Source organism: Gopherus flavomarginatus, chromosome 3 (genome assembly GCF_025201925.1).
Source record: "Gopherus flavomarginatus isolate rGopFla2 chromosome 3, rGopFla2.mat.asm, whole genome shotgun sequence".
Taxonomy (NCBI): Eukaryota; Metazoa; Chordata; order Testudines; family Testudinidae; genus Gopherus; species Gopherus flavomarginatus.
In genome coordinates this window covers 106583108-106599162 of record NC_066619.1, presented here as the reverse complement: position 1 = coordinate 106599162, position 16055 = coordinate 106583108, and the positions used below count along the sequence as shown (strand labels likewise).

The 16055-nt window shown below is 42.0% G+C and overlaps 1 protein-coding gene across 1 annotated transcript in view; it reads left to right on the top strand.

Moving 5' to 3' along the window:
- The window catches only part of SH3GL2 (SH3 domain containing GRB2 like 2, endophilin A1), a 143789-nt gene that overhangs the window by 117265 nt on the left and 10469 nt on the right, over positions 1 to 16055 (top strand). Inside the window, exons 4-5 of the mRNA XM_050945447.1 lie at positions 13411 to 13554; positions 15766 to 15899. Coding sequence (XP_050801404.1) covers positions 13411 to 13554; positions 15766 to 15899 — 278 coding nt within the window. The remainder of the gene's footprint in view (positions 1 to 13410; positions 13555 to 15765; positions 15900 to 16055) is intronic.

The window sequence follows — 16055 nt, the reverse complement described above, 5'->3', positions numbered from 1 at the left end:
CTCCAAAAAAGGAGATGATGATCATGCCTACCTCTTACAGAACATGTTTCATCAGTAAATCTCACAGAGCTTTATCCATAAATCATTTTCTCCTTTTTATAGATAGAAAAACTTAGGCACAGGGAGGGAAAGTAATTTGCTGAGAGTCATACAGTGGTAAAGCTGGGACTAGAACCCATGTAACCTGAGTTATAATCTAATGCTACCCACTGAGTGAGTGTTACTGTAAAGTATTTTAATAAAATTACCTTCCCAAAAAGAACCTGAGACTCCTATCTTGTGAGTAAAGCAAAGAATCCTGTGGCACCTTATAGACTAACGTCTGTTAGTCTATAAGGTGCCACAGGATTCTTTGCTGCTTTTACAGATCCAGACTAACACAGCTACCCCTTTGATATTTGATACCTTGTGAGTGGCATCAGAAATACTATGTGAGGGAAATCAAGATAGGGGTTTAGAATGAGAAAGTTATTTCAAGCCTGGGTTGACAGAGAAACCTGGAACTATACAGTTCTACATTTTTCATTGTCCAGGGGACGTCTACACAGGGATTTAAAAAAACAGTGCTGGCCTAGGTCAGCTGACTCAGGCTCATGGGGCCAGACTCCAGGACTGAAAAACTGCTGTGTAGACGTTTGGGCTCAGGCTGGAGCCCAAGTTCTGGGACACTGCGAGGATGGAGGGTCCCAGAACTTGGGCTCCAACAACATCTATGACAATTTTTAGCCCCAGAGCCTAAGTTAGCTGGCCTGGGCCAGCTGTGGCCATGCTGCAGGTCTTTTGTTCCTGTGTAAAGGTATCCTTACAGCCTGATCCAAAGCCCAGTGAAGTCAGTAGAAAGACTTCCATTGAGACTGAAGGGTTTGTATCTCGGGCCCTTAGCAAGGCAGCAAATACTTTAGGGTAATTTTTTGTTCATATACAGCACTCAGTATATTTGCGAGCAATGGCTACATATTATTTATCAACTTTTGGAATCTTGGAGATTTAAAACAAACAAATTTGAAAAGCCAAACCCTTTGAACTTTACCTTTAAATCAATCCACCTAACTCTTCCTTTCTTTCAAGACTGAATAATCCTAATTTTTGCCTCTCCTTTCATATGTAAACCATCTTTGTTGCTCTTATCTGGCTGTTTTCAATCTCAGTTATGGCTCAAATTTTCAGAGGAACCAAAGGGACTTCAGCACCCTGTTCCCATTGAAATTTGATGGGGTTCTGAGCACTATGAGAGAGAAAAGGGAGTGAGCGGAAGATGGCAGCAGGAGACGTGAAACCTGGTAGGCTTGCCTGATGAACTAACCAGAGACACCTGGCAAGGGGGGAGAACCACAAGCAGCTAGTTCCTTTATAAGAGAGCTGAAGCAGTTGCTTGAGAGAGCTGACTCTGTAAGTCTACAGGGGAGTTAGCTCCAAGCAGGACAGTGGCAAGCCAAAACCCGGGTGGATCACCCCCTAAAAATTCACTGAAAAAGGGGAAAAGGCTAGATGAAGGAATCCTTTCACTCACCAGGCTCCGAGGTAAGAGCCATGCCTTGGATTTCGAGTTCTACTTTTGAGTTATCTGAATAAGCTCCTAAAGGGTGGTAATTGGACAAGCAAGTGTGTGGGGTTTCTGTAAAAGGGCATGGAAGAGGGAGAATAAAGGCAGAGCAGAGGCACCCAGCCACAAGAGGGGACGGGGTAGCCAGCACATCCACACATACCTAATTCACCCAGACTTCTTTGAAAATTCCAACCTGCATGTTTCTTAAATTCAGGTGAACGTAGCAGTGTCAAAGAAGTGTTCCATTTCCACTGTAATGCCTTCAAACAAACTGCATTTTTTAAACAGACCTCACACATCCAGTTTCCTTTTCTGACTGCCACTGCATCCTAAGCAGACATCTCTATTGAGCTTCCCAGGATACTTTTCCACTGAAGTATTTCCTTTGGGCTTCATGACTCTTAAACCTTTTCCATCAGGCATTCCCGTAAGATCATACACAGCCACAGCAGTCTCCCAGTAACACCAATGACTTACTATAAGAAGAATTTGGCCAAGCCAATACATATGAAAAGTTTGACTGTTTTTTGTCAACATGAGTTACTTTACACTCATCCAAGTTCAATTTAGTCTGGAAAGCTGTTGCTTAGCTTTCAGTGGGCTGTTTTAAAGCATATGTAAATACATGACAGGAATAAAATGAGAAGAAGGAAGTCCCGAGAGAAAAGGTGGTCCATTGGTTAAGGCAATAGCTTGGTACTTGAGACACTTGGGTTCCAATCACTGCTTTGCCACAGATTTCCTGGGCAAATCATTTCACCTTTCTGGGTATGTATACACAGCAATTATACACCTGTGGCTGCCCCAGGTCATCTGACTCAGGGTCGTGAGACTGGGTTGTAAAATTGCTGTATAGACATTCAGGCCCAAGTCTGGAACCCTGTGAGGGCGGGGAGTTCCCCAAAACTCGGGCTTCAGTCCAGGCCTGAATGACTCCACAGCAATTTTTAGCCCCACAAGTCTGAGCGAGCTCACCCAGGCCACCCATGGCTGTGCCACAGGTCTTTTATTCGAGTGTAGATGTACCCTTTGCTCCTCTGTTCCCAGACTAGTGTGCAAAGACCTGTTCTATCTATCTTAGATAAGATGGCAATGGAGGGCACATACATATCTGAGCACCGCATCATGGTTAATGTATTCATCTTCATAAAACACCCTGTAAGGTGTGGAAGTGCTATAAGTCCCATTTTATAAGCAGGGAATTGAGACCCAGAATGCCTAAGTGACTTGCCCAAAGTCATGCAGAAAATCTGTGGTGGAGCAGGGACTTGAACTCAGGTCCCCCAAGTCCTAGAGTGCCCTAGCCATTAGGCTATCCTTCCTCTCTCACATTACCCTGCTAAAAAGACTGCATCATGAAAGAACCTGGAGGCCGATTCTGATCTTGTATACATCAGTTGTAACTCCGCTGAAATCACCATGGAATAATTATGAACTCAGTGATGTTGCAGTAGTATAAAACCAGTTTGTGTGACATAAGACTCAGTCCCTGGGACTTGTTGCTTTCATTTGAATAAATATTATTTGAGGCATGTTGTGCAGTAATTATTTAACAGCTGAATGAGTTTGTGTGTCTGCAGAAGTGTATAGACATGTGCCGTAGCATAAAATAAAATAAAAGGCCATTAACCAGACACATTTCTTATGAGGGTAGACGGCCAATTTTCATTCTCCTTCAGTGAGTGAGTATTAAGGTGCATATCTTCCTGTTTTGTGGATCTTACTTCTGCAAACGGGCAAATATGACCATTAACATATATAAACAGAAAAGGGAGAAACAAAATCAGATTTTACAAATGTGATTCTAGAAAATAGTTCAGGAAATACTTGCTGAATGGGAGCCTACATTGGTTATATTCTGGCCAAGATTCTCAGCATTGCAAATGATTTTGAGGTGCCTCAGTCTCTTGGGGTCCAACCTGAGTCATCTATAAAGGGCGGATTTGCAGAGGTCAGGTGTGTTATATCCGTGGGGGCAACAGTTTTAGGAAGAAATCACTGGAGACACAGAGAGCTGTAAACCTTGAAGCAGTGATTTATTGCCACACCAGAACTAACCAACAGCCAGCCAAAACTGGCTGGGCTATCCCCTAATAATCTAACTCATTTGCCATAGCAACACAAGATTCTATTACCACGACAACTAAATACAAAACAAGATGCCCAGCACTTTCTGAAAAATCAGTCCCTTTAAAGATCTCTTGAGTTAAGCACTCAAAATTTGAAAAACCCCAAGTCGCTTCTGAAAATCTTTGCTCCGTATTTAAAAATACACACATGGCTGCTGCACCTTACAGGATTCCCTCCTCGGGCCCTGCTGCTGCACAGTGCTTTAGTAAGGCTCCAGGCTCGTGCAGGGTCTGCCAGCATGGAGCTCATTGTCAGATTGGAGCTACAGGCACTCAGAAGACTCGGATTTGGTGGAAGGATAGACTACTGCAGTGCTTCTTAAACTTTTTGATACCGGGGACAGGCTTGCTGCCTTCCTGTGCTGTTAGGGACATCTCAGGAACCCTGGTTCTGGACCACAGACTGGTCATTGAGAAACACTGGGCTAGTGTGACAGAATGGTCCATTTATGAGTGTTGCAATTGTTGATTTGCAGAGATCAGACAGAAAGAACAGACAGCAGTTGCAAAAGGCAGGCAGCTTAACCAAGAGGAACCAAGGCAGAATCATAAAAATCTATTTTAAATATTATAGAGCTGGAACATTTGAGTCATATGAAATGTATCAACACTATATATGAATCCTGTAAGAATTCTATATGCTGTGTGAAACAGATCAATAATTTAACAGTGATGTAAAACATGTATAATTAATAGACAGCTAACATATTGTCATTACTTCTCTGACTGCCCCTACCCTGCCATGAGGCTTTCTGGAGAAAGCTGATTACTTGCAAGCCTACTAACAAAAGTAGTTATAGCTCTCAGGTGCTGCTATGCAGTGCAGTCTTCACTTGTGAATTCAAATCCCACTTTAGGCAGCTCCCCACACACATTTTTATTTCAACTTTATATATTCACAGAAGTCTCTTCCCCTTAGAAGAGGCAGAGGGGGTTGGAGTGGTCTCCCTGCTACCACCTTTCCTCCTTCCTGTTTTGTACAATGACACAGAAGTAGTCAGCAGGCGGTTGGTGTGTAGATGTCCTCGTACTATGACACAGGTGTGTGCTTGTGTTTCATGGTTCCTTTCCTCTGCCTCACACCGTAACACAGGCAGGAATCCTCCCACCATAACACTAGGTGGGAAAGGCATAGCTGGTGGTTACAGTAGAGGCGAGGAGTTATGCCTGGGAGGGCCCTATCCCACTAGCAGCTGCATTTCTACATTTTTGGTAGTTCTCTGCTAGCAGCAGGGAGAGCTGCAAACACAACTCCTATGGTTATAGTCATAGCCTAAATAAATAACATCCCTAGCTCCTAGAAAGTCCAATCTGTGTGGCAGTCAGCACTGTCAGTTTTTACTTCACCATGCTGCCTGCTGCTGAGAGGTGAGCAACTGTGACTTTGACCAAAACTACTTTTGATTCAAACAAAAAACCTGCAGTTAACAAAGTAGATGGCTCTATTCTACTCACGTTTGAGTATTGACTCAAATTGTGCTGTGAGGAGAATAGGAAAGTTAGTTTCTTTATGAAGTGCTGACTTCTCTGTGGGGCTGGAAGCTGTTTCCATGCGAGCCACCGCAGTCTCAGAGGCTGCAGTCAACACATTTGAACAGCTGGGAATTGGAGGCTCACAATATTGCTGAGATGGGGATTATTATTTATTATCCCCATTTCAGTGACTGGCCAGGGCCCTGTTCCTCCTCCTGCTGAATCAATTGCAACACTCCCATTAATTTCAATGGGTGCAGGGTTGAGACCTGAGAGATTTGTGAAAGGGAGTAAGTGGAAAGACTGAGGGGAGAACTAGATACTGGACCTCTAGTCCCTGTTCCATGTAATAGAACATGAATGCAGTGTATAAACTAGAACTAGGAGTCCAGGGGCTGAGTTAACAGGAGACATTCAAGTACTTAAGAAGGATTCCAGGAGATAGTCTGTTTCAGAGAGAGCGAGCTGAATGGTCTTCTGGCTGAGGTGGTGCAGTTAGGTCAGATAAATGTTTTAAGCAAAATCACTTTGCATCTCACCTCTCCAGCCAAAAGAGCAGGTCGCTCTGTCTGCAGCACCCCTGCAGTGTCTGACCGAGAGAGACCAGCTAATGCAGCCAAGTGAGGGGACTGCAACAGAGCAGAATTGCAGACCCTTCAAGTTGAAGGAAGAGGGTGAAGATCCCTTGCCTGTGAATGGGGCAAATTATCTGTTTCCCAGTCTCTTCCCTCTCCTCAGGTCTTCACACTCTGAGTGGGAAAAGGAAGATGCAGGGCTGGCTAGCCCAGCCTGCAGAGAACTGGGAGAAGGGACGAGGGGCTAAAGCAGCTCTTTTTGCCCTACAGTGAGCTTCTGTGGAGAAGAGACAGTGTAATGAAGCTGTCCTGTATTGTTCAGCTAGCTGCCCTTCCTCATTGCAGTCACTGGCAGTGATGGGGAGGGAAAGAGACTCTGGCAATTAATTGGGGAAGGGAGCAGAGGCTTCCGGTAACTTCTTGTTCAGAGATAAGCAAGCCAAATGGGATCATGAGTGACTGAGCTCAATCTTTCAATCAGAAACCAAACGGTTGGTTTTTGAGCACAGTGGGGAACATGAGGGATTGCTGACAAGGCTTATGGAGGAGTGTGTGCCTCTTACATGCTAAACCAACACCACTCTTACTAGTCTGCAGACTGGAACTGGAATTGGAGTCTATAAAGCTAGGCCATAAATGATCTTTGATCACTTAGCAGGCATTATTTAAAAACTATTAAAAGAATAGAAGGCTGCCACTGAAAGACCTTTCAGAACGTACTTGCCAAACTTGAGAAAGTAGCCACTGATGGTGCAGTCATAAATGAGAGAGTAACTTAAACAACTCAAACCCGGTTCAAAGATTTCCAAAATAACCCATGAAATTAAGGGCTTGATTCTCCCTTCACTTACACCAGTGCAAATCAGTGACAACTCCACTGAAGTCAATGGAGTTATGCCAGTGTAAAACTAGCACGAGAGGAAAATTAGGCCCTGTGTTTTCAGTTAATGACATACAGTTGTGTGCAAATACAGTGACTAGGAATGCTGCATCACTGGCGGTCTTCTAACTACTGGAAAATTACTTGAATCTGTGTGATACAGATTCCCTCTAATTTGATGAATCAAAGAATGTGACTGGCACAGTTTAATTGGAGATATTTGTGTGCAAGACCACAGCAGTAAGGAATTTGATGACACTGACACTGACGATGAAAACTGGAGAGAAGGATATTTATGAGTTTAAGCACTAAACAGAAAGCAATGCTAATTAACATGTTTTTTATGTCAGCTGATGGAGCACTGTTTATTACAGGGTCCAAAGCTTCATTGTTCATCATCATCAACAAGCACTCGGCAGAGAAAGCAATAAGGTTGATACATGTTATGGACATAGTGGTAAAATTGTTAGATCCTTTCAAGCCTGAGGCATTCAACAGTGTGATCCAGATTCAGCCACAAGCTCCAGCTGCTCTACAGCTATCTGGCAGTGCAAAGGTAGCCATACACCCACCCAGCTTGGTTACAGTTGCTTTGCAAAGCAGAAGCATAAAGCAACTGGAGATAACAATGAATCTGGCCATGGCTTCATTGGAAGTCTGCTTGGTAAATAGAACAGGTTGAGAAAAAACTTTTTTTTTCTCCCAGAATTTTTTTTAAAATTCCCCCAAATTTCCTCTTACAATTATTTTTTGTTTTTGTTTTTTGATGAGATACCACAAAAGTGCTAGCTTTCAGAAAACAAAACGCAGGCTTATTGGGCTTTGTAAACAGAAACATTTCCTATTTGGCTTGGATTTTGATTTTGATTGAAAATCCAGAACATTTCTAAGGAGACAAACATTTTCTGCACAAACTTGTTTTCTTCGATAAAATATTTTTTGTTGCAGGGGTGGGGAAGGGAAGATTGAGATGAAATACAGCTCTACTGATTAATATGATGCACCCTGAGGAGATCTGATTCTGCAGGCTGGGATGTGAGAGTTTAGCAAAACTTGAGTTTGACACAGTTTTTTTTTTTAAATTTGAAATTAAAAACTCTTTTACCTGGCATTGGTATATACTTGGTATGAAGAAATGGGAAGTAGGACAAGCTTTTCATGATTGTGTGATTAGCTTGATTTTGCATTACTGATCAGCCTTACTCGAAAGCTAATGAAGTCACACTCCAGGGAAAAGAAAGCATATTGTTAACAGAAGAGCAGTGAATTTGCTGAAAGGGAAGTTGGGTTTGAGGATATCACAAATGAAAAAAAAAATCATTACATAACCGCCTAACCATGAAAATAACCTAACAGGAGATTGAAGGGGACAAAAAATGAATAGGATGAAAGTCCAGGGTTGAATGTGGCTAACTTAAAAAGTAATGCAGAAGAAATGTGACATCAGATATAAAGAGTGAGAAATTGAAGCCACTGGCAATGTTTGTTTTAAACTCCTATTATGGCCATTTTTTAAACTGACTGTTGTTCTTATTTATATATTTCAGTGTTGTGAGCTCTCTGCCAAAGTGAATGAGATATGGAGAACTGGTCTGTACACACTGGAAAATTACATTGTGTTAGAATTCAGTGTTAAACACTGTGCAGACACAGACTGTGTTTGTGTTTAGTATCATGTCAGCAGGTTGTGAAATGTAGGAACGTGGATCCCCTCACTTGGTAGATAATCAATTTCTTAATCTGCAGATCCAGGGTCCAAATTGCTTTACAGGTGACATGTTTTTGATCACAATGGTCCTTTCTGGCTTCATAATTGTATGAATTAATTAATGTATTTGTCATGCTTTCTTTCCTCGGTTGTTCATCTATTTGTCCCCTTCCCCTACTCTCCTTTTCATCTCCACATTTCATTATTCTTGTGATAAATGAAGAGGGGGAGTAGCTCCCTTTTGTGAACACCCAGCCAGCCAATTAGCTGTAAAAGGGTTAAAAAAGCCCATTGGTAAAAGGAAGGGAGTAAGCACCTGACCAAAAGAGCCAATGGGAGGGCTAAAACTTTTTAAAATTGGGGAAAAATTTTTCCCATTATCCATGGTGGCTCTCTGGAGAGAGGAGACACAGAGCAGCAATGCTATAAGCAGCTTTAAGCCAGCTATGAGATCATACCTAGAGACTACTCATTTGAAACCCCAGATATGTAAGTAGATCAGATAATGTCTAGAAAGACGCAATTAGGTTTATCTCTGTTTATTTCTTATTGATGTGTGGACTCCTCTGTGCTAATCTCAAGTGCTTTTGTTTTGCTTGTAACCTTTAAACTGGACCTTGGTTATTCTTCGTGTTTAATTTTTTTAAGTGTTTTTTTAAATCTAGCAAAAGCCTAAGTTCCAGATGTACCATATATACTCGTTCATAAGCTGAATATTTTTGATAAAAAAGTGACGCATCAAAGAGCGGGAGTCGACTTATAAATGGGTCTGCACCAAAATTTGATGATTTTAAACTCTATGGAATCATTCAATTGAATATGTAATACAGGGATCGGCAACCTTTGGCACACGGCCCACCAGGGTAAGCACCCTGGCAGGCCGGGCCAGTTTGTTTACCTGCCGCATCCGCAGGTTCAGCCGATTGCGGCTCCCACTGGCCATGGTTCACAGCTCCAGGCCAATGGGGGCAGTGGGAAGCAGCACGAGCCAAGGGATGTGCTGGCCACCACTTCCCACTGCCCCCATTGGCCTGGAGCGGCGAACCACGGCCAGTGGGAGCTGCGATAGGCTGAACCTGCAGATGCAGCAGGTAAACAAACCGGCCCAGCCCACCAGAGTGCTTACCCTGGTGGGCCAAATGCCAAAGGTTACTGATCCTTGATCTAATACATTGTAGTTTTGTTTATCTGGAGTGTCTGCAGGCATGGAGCCCCTCAGCTCCCTGTAATCACCATTTGCCATTTTCAGCCAATGGCAAACCGCGGCCACAGGGAGCTGAGGGGCTCCATGTCTGCAGACGCTCCAAGTAAACAAAACGTCCCAACCCACCAGCGACTCACCCTGATAGGCCGGGAGCCAAAGTTTTGCAGCCCCTGAAATATAGGGTCTGCTTATGAAAGGGTCATACAGTTTTTGCTATTTTTACCTATCCATTTTGGGGGGTCGGCTTATAAACGAACGGGCTAATGAATGAGTATATATGGAATTTTTGTTGTTGTTGTTTTTAATAAAATTTATCTTTTTTAAGAACAGGATTGGATTTTTGGTGTCCTAAGAGGTTTGTGCCTATTTGCTTAATTAGCTGCTGGCAACAGTTGATTTCCTTTGTTTTCTTCCCAGGTCTTCCCTGGAGGGGTGAGGGTGTGAAAGAACTTGAGAGTACCTCACGGGGAGGAATTCCCAAGTACTTCTTCCTGGGTCCAAAGGGGTTTTTTGCACTTGGGTGGTGGCAGCATCTACCCATGCAAGCTCAGAGAGAAACTATAATCTTGGGAGTTAATACAAACCTGGAATGGTCAGTATTAATTTTTAGAATCCTTGTAGGCCCCCACCTTCTGCACTCGAAGTGCCAGACTGGGGAATGAGCCTTGACAATTCTCTTCTCTGCTTTTGATCCCCCTCCCACCGCCTTCCTATCTGGCCAGAGTGTGCCCCCTCCTTTTATTTATTGTCTTCTATTTTTCTCCTTTTCCTGTTTCTCTCTACTTTTCATTCTTAAAAAACATTCCCCTTGTCTCCCGTTTAAATACAACTTACTGCCTCCTCTTTGTCTTTCTCTTCACCGTTCCCTCTCTCTGCTATTTGTACTTTTTCTTTCCTCATGCTCCAATATTTTCTCTCCTATTTTTTACCCCAACCCCTTGTTCTGTTTTCTCCATTATGCTCCATTGTCAGAGCCCTCATCTCTTTTCTTTCCCATAGTTCCCTAGCTTCTTTTTTTCTCCTCACTCATCTCAGGATTATTAGCCAGGGGGTAACATGAGGGCTAGCAGACTGCCTTTTTTTTTTAACCCTGGCATATTTAGGACCTGATTCAAAGCCCTTTGAAGACAACAAGAATCTTTTCATTGACTTCAATGGACTTTGGATCAGGCTCTAAGATAATAAAGTGTCATACATCTTCCAACCCAGCAATAGCAGAGAAATACTCCCTTTTGCAGCACAGAGGTGGAGTGTGCTGCTGACATCTCATTAAAATTGAGTCTCTCTCATTGGATTGTCAGTTTGTTGCCTGTAGTTCTATAGCATCAAAAATTCAGAATAGTATGGTCCAGTGGCACTTTTGGGTAGTGAGAAGACTCTTACAAAAACATACACTATGCTAAAAATATGCTACTCTTTCATAATGTTCTGCACAGGCAAAATATGTATTTAGACAATTTCCTGGTTTTAGCACATAAAAGCCACAATGTGAAAAGCAGCAGCAGCAGTCTCCAGATCTTCATTCATAGTATTTCAACTAAGAGTGAATTAAGCCAAGAGTAAAATACTTCTTGGATCCATTGTGCTTATGTACTCCTGTGGTATCCAAATACTGAATAATCTTGCATCTGTGCTGCAATACTGATGCACAACAGGAAGGATTACAGATGGCATATCATCCTTAATTTTGAATTGCCTTTGCTCTTCTGAATTTAAATCAGATCAGACTCATAGAAATATTTAAATGTATGTTTGTTTTGTGGTTTAAATTTTTCCTATTGTGCAATGATTTACAATGGTACACTTGCTTATTTATTGTAGTTGACAAAATTAAAAATAGAATAAAATATTGGAAATATAATACAAAATTAGAAATACAGTACAGTGCACCCTCAGTAAATTCACAGATGACACTAAACTGGGGGGGAGAGGTAGATAAGCCAGATGGTAGGGATAGGGTCCAGAGTGATCTAGACAAATTGGAGGATTCGGCCAAAAGAAATCTGATGAGGTTCAACAAGGACAAGTGCAGAGTCCTTCACTTAGGACGGAAGAATCCCATGCATCGCTACAGGCTAGGGACTGACTGGCTAAGCAGCAGTTCTGCAGAAAAGGACCTGGGATTAGAGTAGATGAGATGCTGGATACAATTCAGCAGTGTGCCCTTGTTACCAAGAAGGCTAACGGCATATTGGGCTGCATTAGTAGGAGCATTGCCAGCAGATCAATGGAAGTGATTATTCCCCTCTATTCAGCACTGGTGAGGCCACATCTGGAGTATTGTGTCTAGTTTTGGGTCCCCCACTACAGAAAGGATGTGGACAAATTGGAGAGAATCCAGTGGAGGGCAACGAAAATGATTAGGGGGCAGGGGTACATGACTTATGAAGAGAGGCTGAGAGAATTGGGGTTATTTAATCTGTGGAAGAGAAGAGTGAGGGGGGATTTGATAGCAGCCTTCAACTACCTGAACAGGGGTTCCAAAGAGGTGGAGTTCGGCTGTTTTCATTGGCGGCAGATGACAGAACAAGGAGCAATGGTCTCAAATTGCAGTGAGGGAGGTCTAGGCTGGATATTAGAAAACACTATTTAACTAGGAGGGTGGTGAAGCACTGGAATGGGTTAACTAGGGAGGTGGTAGAATCTCCATCCTTAGAGGTTTTTAAGGCCTGGCTTGACAAAGCCCTGGCTGGGATGATTTGGTTGGTGTCGCTCCTGCGTTGAGCCGGGGGTTGGACTAGATGACCTAAGGACTCTTCCAACTCTAATCGTCTATGATTCTATGAAAGCACACTGTATATGCCATTCACAAACTCTTTCTGCAGTGGCAGCATTCACCGCACAATATGGGCTATTGAATTAGTTCATTTCTTCATCTTTGTTTTTGTTTTTATCAATTCTGATAGTCCAGGTGTCTTTTTAGATAATCATTGTTTTTTGGTGAGGGAGTTTTTTGCATGGGTGTATAGAAGAGAACATATGAGCTGCAACACAATTTCTTTTTTTTATATCAACCCAGGCATCTTCCCAAAATCCTAGTAAAAATAACAAGGGGATTGCAGGCTTTTATATGCCCAAATTTTCTGAGATAATATTTGATATGTTTTATATTCAATAAATAAAAAAAGACAAATATTACATCTAAGAAATATGGAGGACCAGACTCTGGACCCTACTGCATCATCTTTGGTCATCCACTGGTGCAAAGCTGCTGCAGTGATGGCTTAACTGGCTATCTAAGGATTTACCAAAACATAGTGGTTTCTGTGCCCCCTCTTCTCCACCACAACTGCAGTATAGGGCATATGACTAGGCATATGGGAGTGTGGCAGAGGAGTTAGTATACCATGCTGGTCCCCAGCTGCTGTACCAGCCTAGATTGTACCTTGAGACTGGACTGTTGCTCAGTGACCTGAAGACTGGGAGAATGTAAATGGGTTAGAGCTTCCTTCGTTTTCCACTCCCTGAGCTGCAATGGGTATCAGTGACTAGTCCCTAGACTGTTCCTGGGGCTTTTTTTGTTCTCTTGAAATCCAGGGCTATTTTGACATGGACTTCATAGGCAGCAGTATAAGGTCTCCACTCTGAACATTCCAGGTCAAATTAAGGCACCTATGATGTCAATGGCAAAATTCCTGTCGATATCAGTGAGGCCAGGATTTCACCCCTTCTCTCCAAAAATTTGCTGAACACTAACAGTGAATTTTCAATTTATCTGACATACATGTTCAACAGCAACTTCTACTGTACTTTGAATATGTTACTTAGTAATTTTTTTTTGAGAACACAAGGGAGCTCTCCTGTACTCTACCTATTGCAGTTTAAGATACAATACTTATAACGTCTATACCCCATTTACTGCTCTTCTGTAAATCTGTTATTGGTCTGCTCGCAGCTTCCAGAGCTAAACTCAACATGATCAACACAATGTCAAAAATTCGAGGGCAGGAAAAAGGACCCGGCTACCCACAGGCTGAGGCCTTATTGGCAGAAGCTATGCTGAAGTTCGGAAGAGAACTCGGAGATGAATGCAACTTTGGTAATGTGGTTTCTTCCCTTTGAATTATGCGAGTATATTAGTGCTTGTGTAGAGTAAGAGCTTTGGAGAACAGCCTGCAATAAATGCAAAGCCCAGATACTGTCAGACTGTTCAATTCCCAGCAGGCCTATGTCAATCAAGATGATGTAGATCCAGTATCTTCCCAGGATGGGAAGTGGAGATTGTTTTCTGACTGGTGAAAGCCAAGCCATTTTCATTTGGGGTGATATCTAGATAGACTTTATACCACCTTACTGTGTACATTGTGATGATGTATTCTAACCAAAAGAGTAGAATGGTCAGAAGCGATACTATTATAGGGAGTTCATACCCTCCTATAGTCATGCTAAAAGCTCTCCTGTTCTCAGACTCCTTACAGGAGGATGTCACTACCTTCACTGCAGATATGGAATAAAGGCTAACAACAAATACAAATCCAATGGACAATGATGAGTTGAAAATGTTAATTCCTCTCACTCTACCTGGTCTTTCTGCTGCATGAACTCTACATTTTAGGGTACTAGTCCACACTCATTTCTCATTCGTTATGCATCAAAACTCCCATTGAAGTCACTGGGAGTTTTGTTGGGTAAGGAATACTGAAGTTACGTTTCAACAGTGGAGGTCATCTTCAGCCTAATCAGTGAGATCACATCTACAACAGGTTCTTGTTCTGTCTCCATAACCCATTTGTGTGGAGCTCTGTGCAGACAGTTTTACACTAGTAGGTTGCTTGAACAATAGCTCAAAAATTCTCTTCTATTCTAAGCTTTAATAAAATTCTATTCCTGGCATGAAGACATCTACAGAAGAAAAGGTGCCTTCTGGTTTGGTTTAATCCTCCTAGACCGAAATTACTTACTTCTTAATTTAGCAGCCATGGACTGATTCTGCTGAACAGTGCTTTGGTTTTTTTTAAATCAATTCTCTCTCACGTGATAAATTTCAAACATCTTTTTAACAAATTGGCTTAATAAAGTGTAATCTGAACAAATTCCTGTGTAATCCTGATGATCATGCTGGCAAAATGCAGCATGGCTATACCATAGGTTCCTACCTAGTAATGCTGTTTCTAGGTATTAGTCATCATTCCTTTGGATGCCTACGGCAGGCTCTCTGGTTATACAATATGTTGATGAGGCCCTCTGTTTGGGAGACCAAACTAATGACTGGGATTCGTTGTTAGGCGGGCTTACTTTTTTTGGCGGGCAGGTCTTAAGTTTCATAACCAGCTTATTTAAAATTGGACTCTTTTCCTCCATTCCAAGTCTCAAAGCAGGCTTGGATTCTCTGCTACTGCTTCATGGGACAGATAAGAGTAGTTTTTGTGAACCACAGTTGTGGGGGAGGTTCAACAACACTGGGGCCAGATCTTGCCTGTTTGGTGGCTATACTGGGGGTGCAATGAACATCATTTCTCCCAGCAGTAGGGCTGGATTCCTACCTAGCAGCTGAGGTACTTGGAGATGGGCTAAACTACATCATCTGCTGAATACACTAGACTTCAGTTAAATTTTGAAACTGAGGATTTTAAATTTAATATATAGTTATTGAATTAACGGTAAAAATCAATAATATAGCCAGTACATGGGGATACCCTCTGCTTTTAATATTCATTTTATTTTGCACTTTCCTTCAAATCTGTATTTTCAGAGCACTGAACAATTTTTTTATTGGGCTGTGAGTAATTATAGAAGTTGTTTCTGGAGGTTTTGTCACTAGGAATATCGTAAATTACAGGATAAATAGTCAGTTTGTCAGTTTGATGTTTCTGATAAAATGCTCAGCAGTGAGATTGCTAATGATTTTGACACGTAAATGGCCAGAGTCAACACATCCCATTTAAAATTAATAGGGCTGGTCAGACCTCTGACAGAATGACTGTTTCACAAAATCTGCAGCCTACAAAAGACAACCCTGCATCAAGTGTAGATAGTTTATCTCTGGCAGGTTTTCTTTTACCACTATATGGGCCTTTGATTTTAAAAAAAGCTTGGATTCTGAAGTACAGTTCAATTTCTGTAGCAGCAAAACTGTGGCATCAATTGTGGCCTTCCCACAATGTCTCATATTTTTCTCCTATGTATTTAAAACTGAAGATTCAATTTTATTTTTAACTGAGGTCTGTGTCTCAGCTCTGTTCTGTGTTAATTCAGAACCACATCCCACTATTTGTATTTAAGGTAAACTAGACACACTCTTCTGTTCCAGGCCCAGCCTTGGGTGATGTTGGGGAAGCGATGAGAGAACTTTCTGAAGTCAAAGATTCTTTGGACATTGAAGTGAAGCAGAACTTCATAGATCCCCTGCAGAATCTCCATGATAAAGATCTGAGAGAAATACAGGTATTGCCAGAGATGAAGTTGCATGATTTTGGAAAGCCAAATAAACACCCTGTATATTTTCAAGACTCTTTCTTTAGCTGTGAGGCTCAAGGTCTTTGTAAATCCCTAAAAGGCCTCATTTTTTTCCTCTTTGAATAATGAAAGTCAGATCAATTT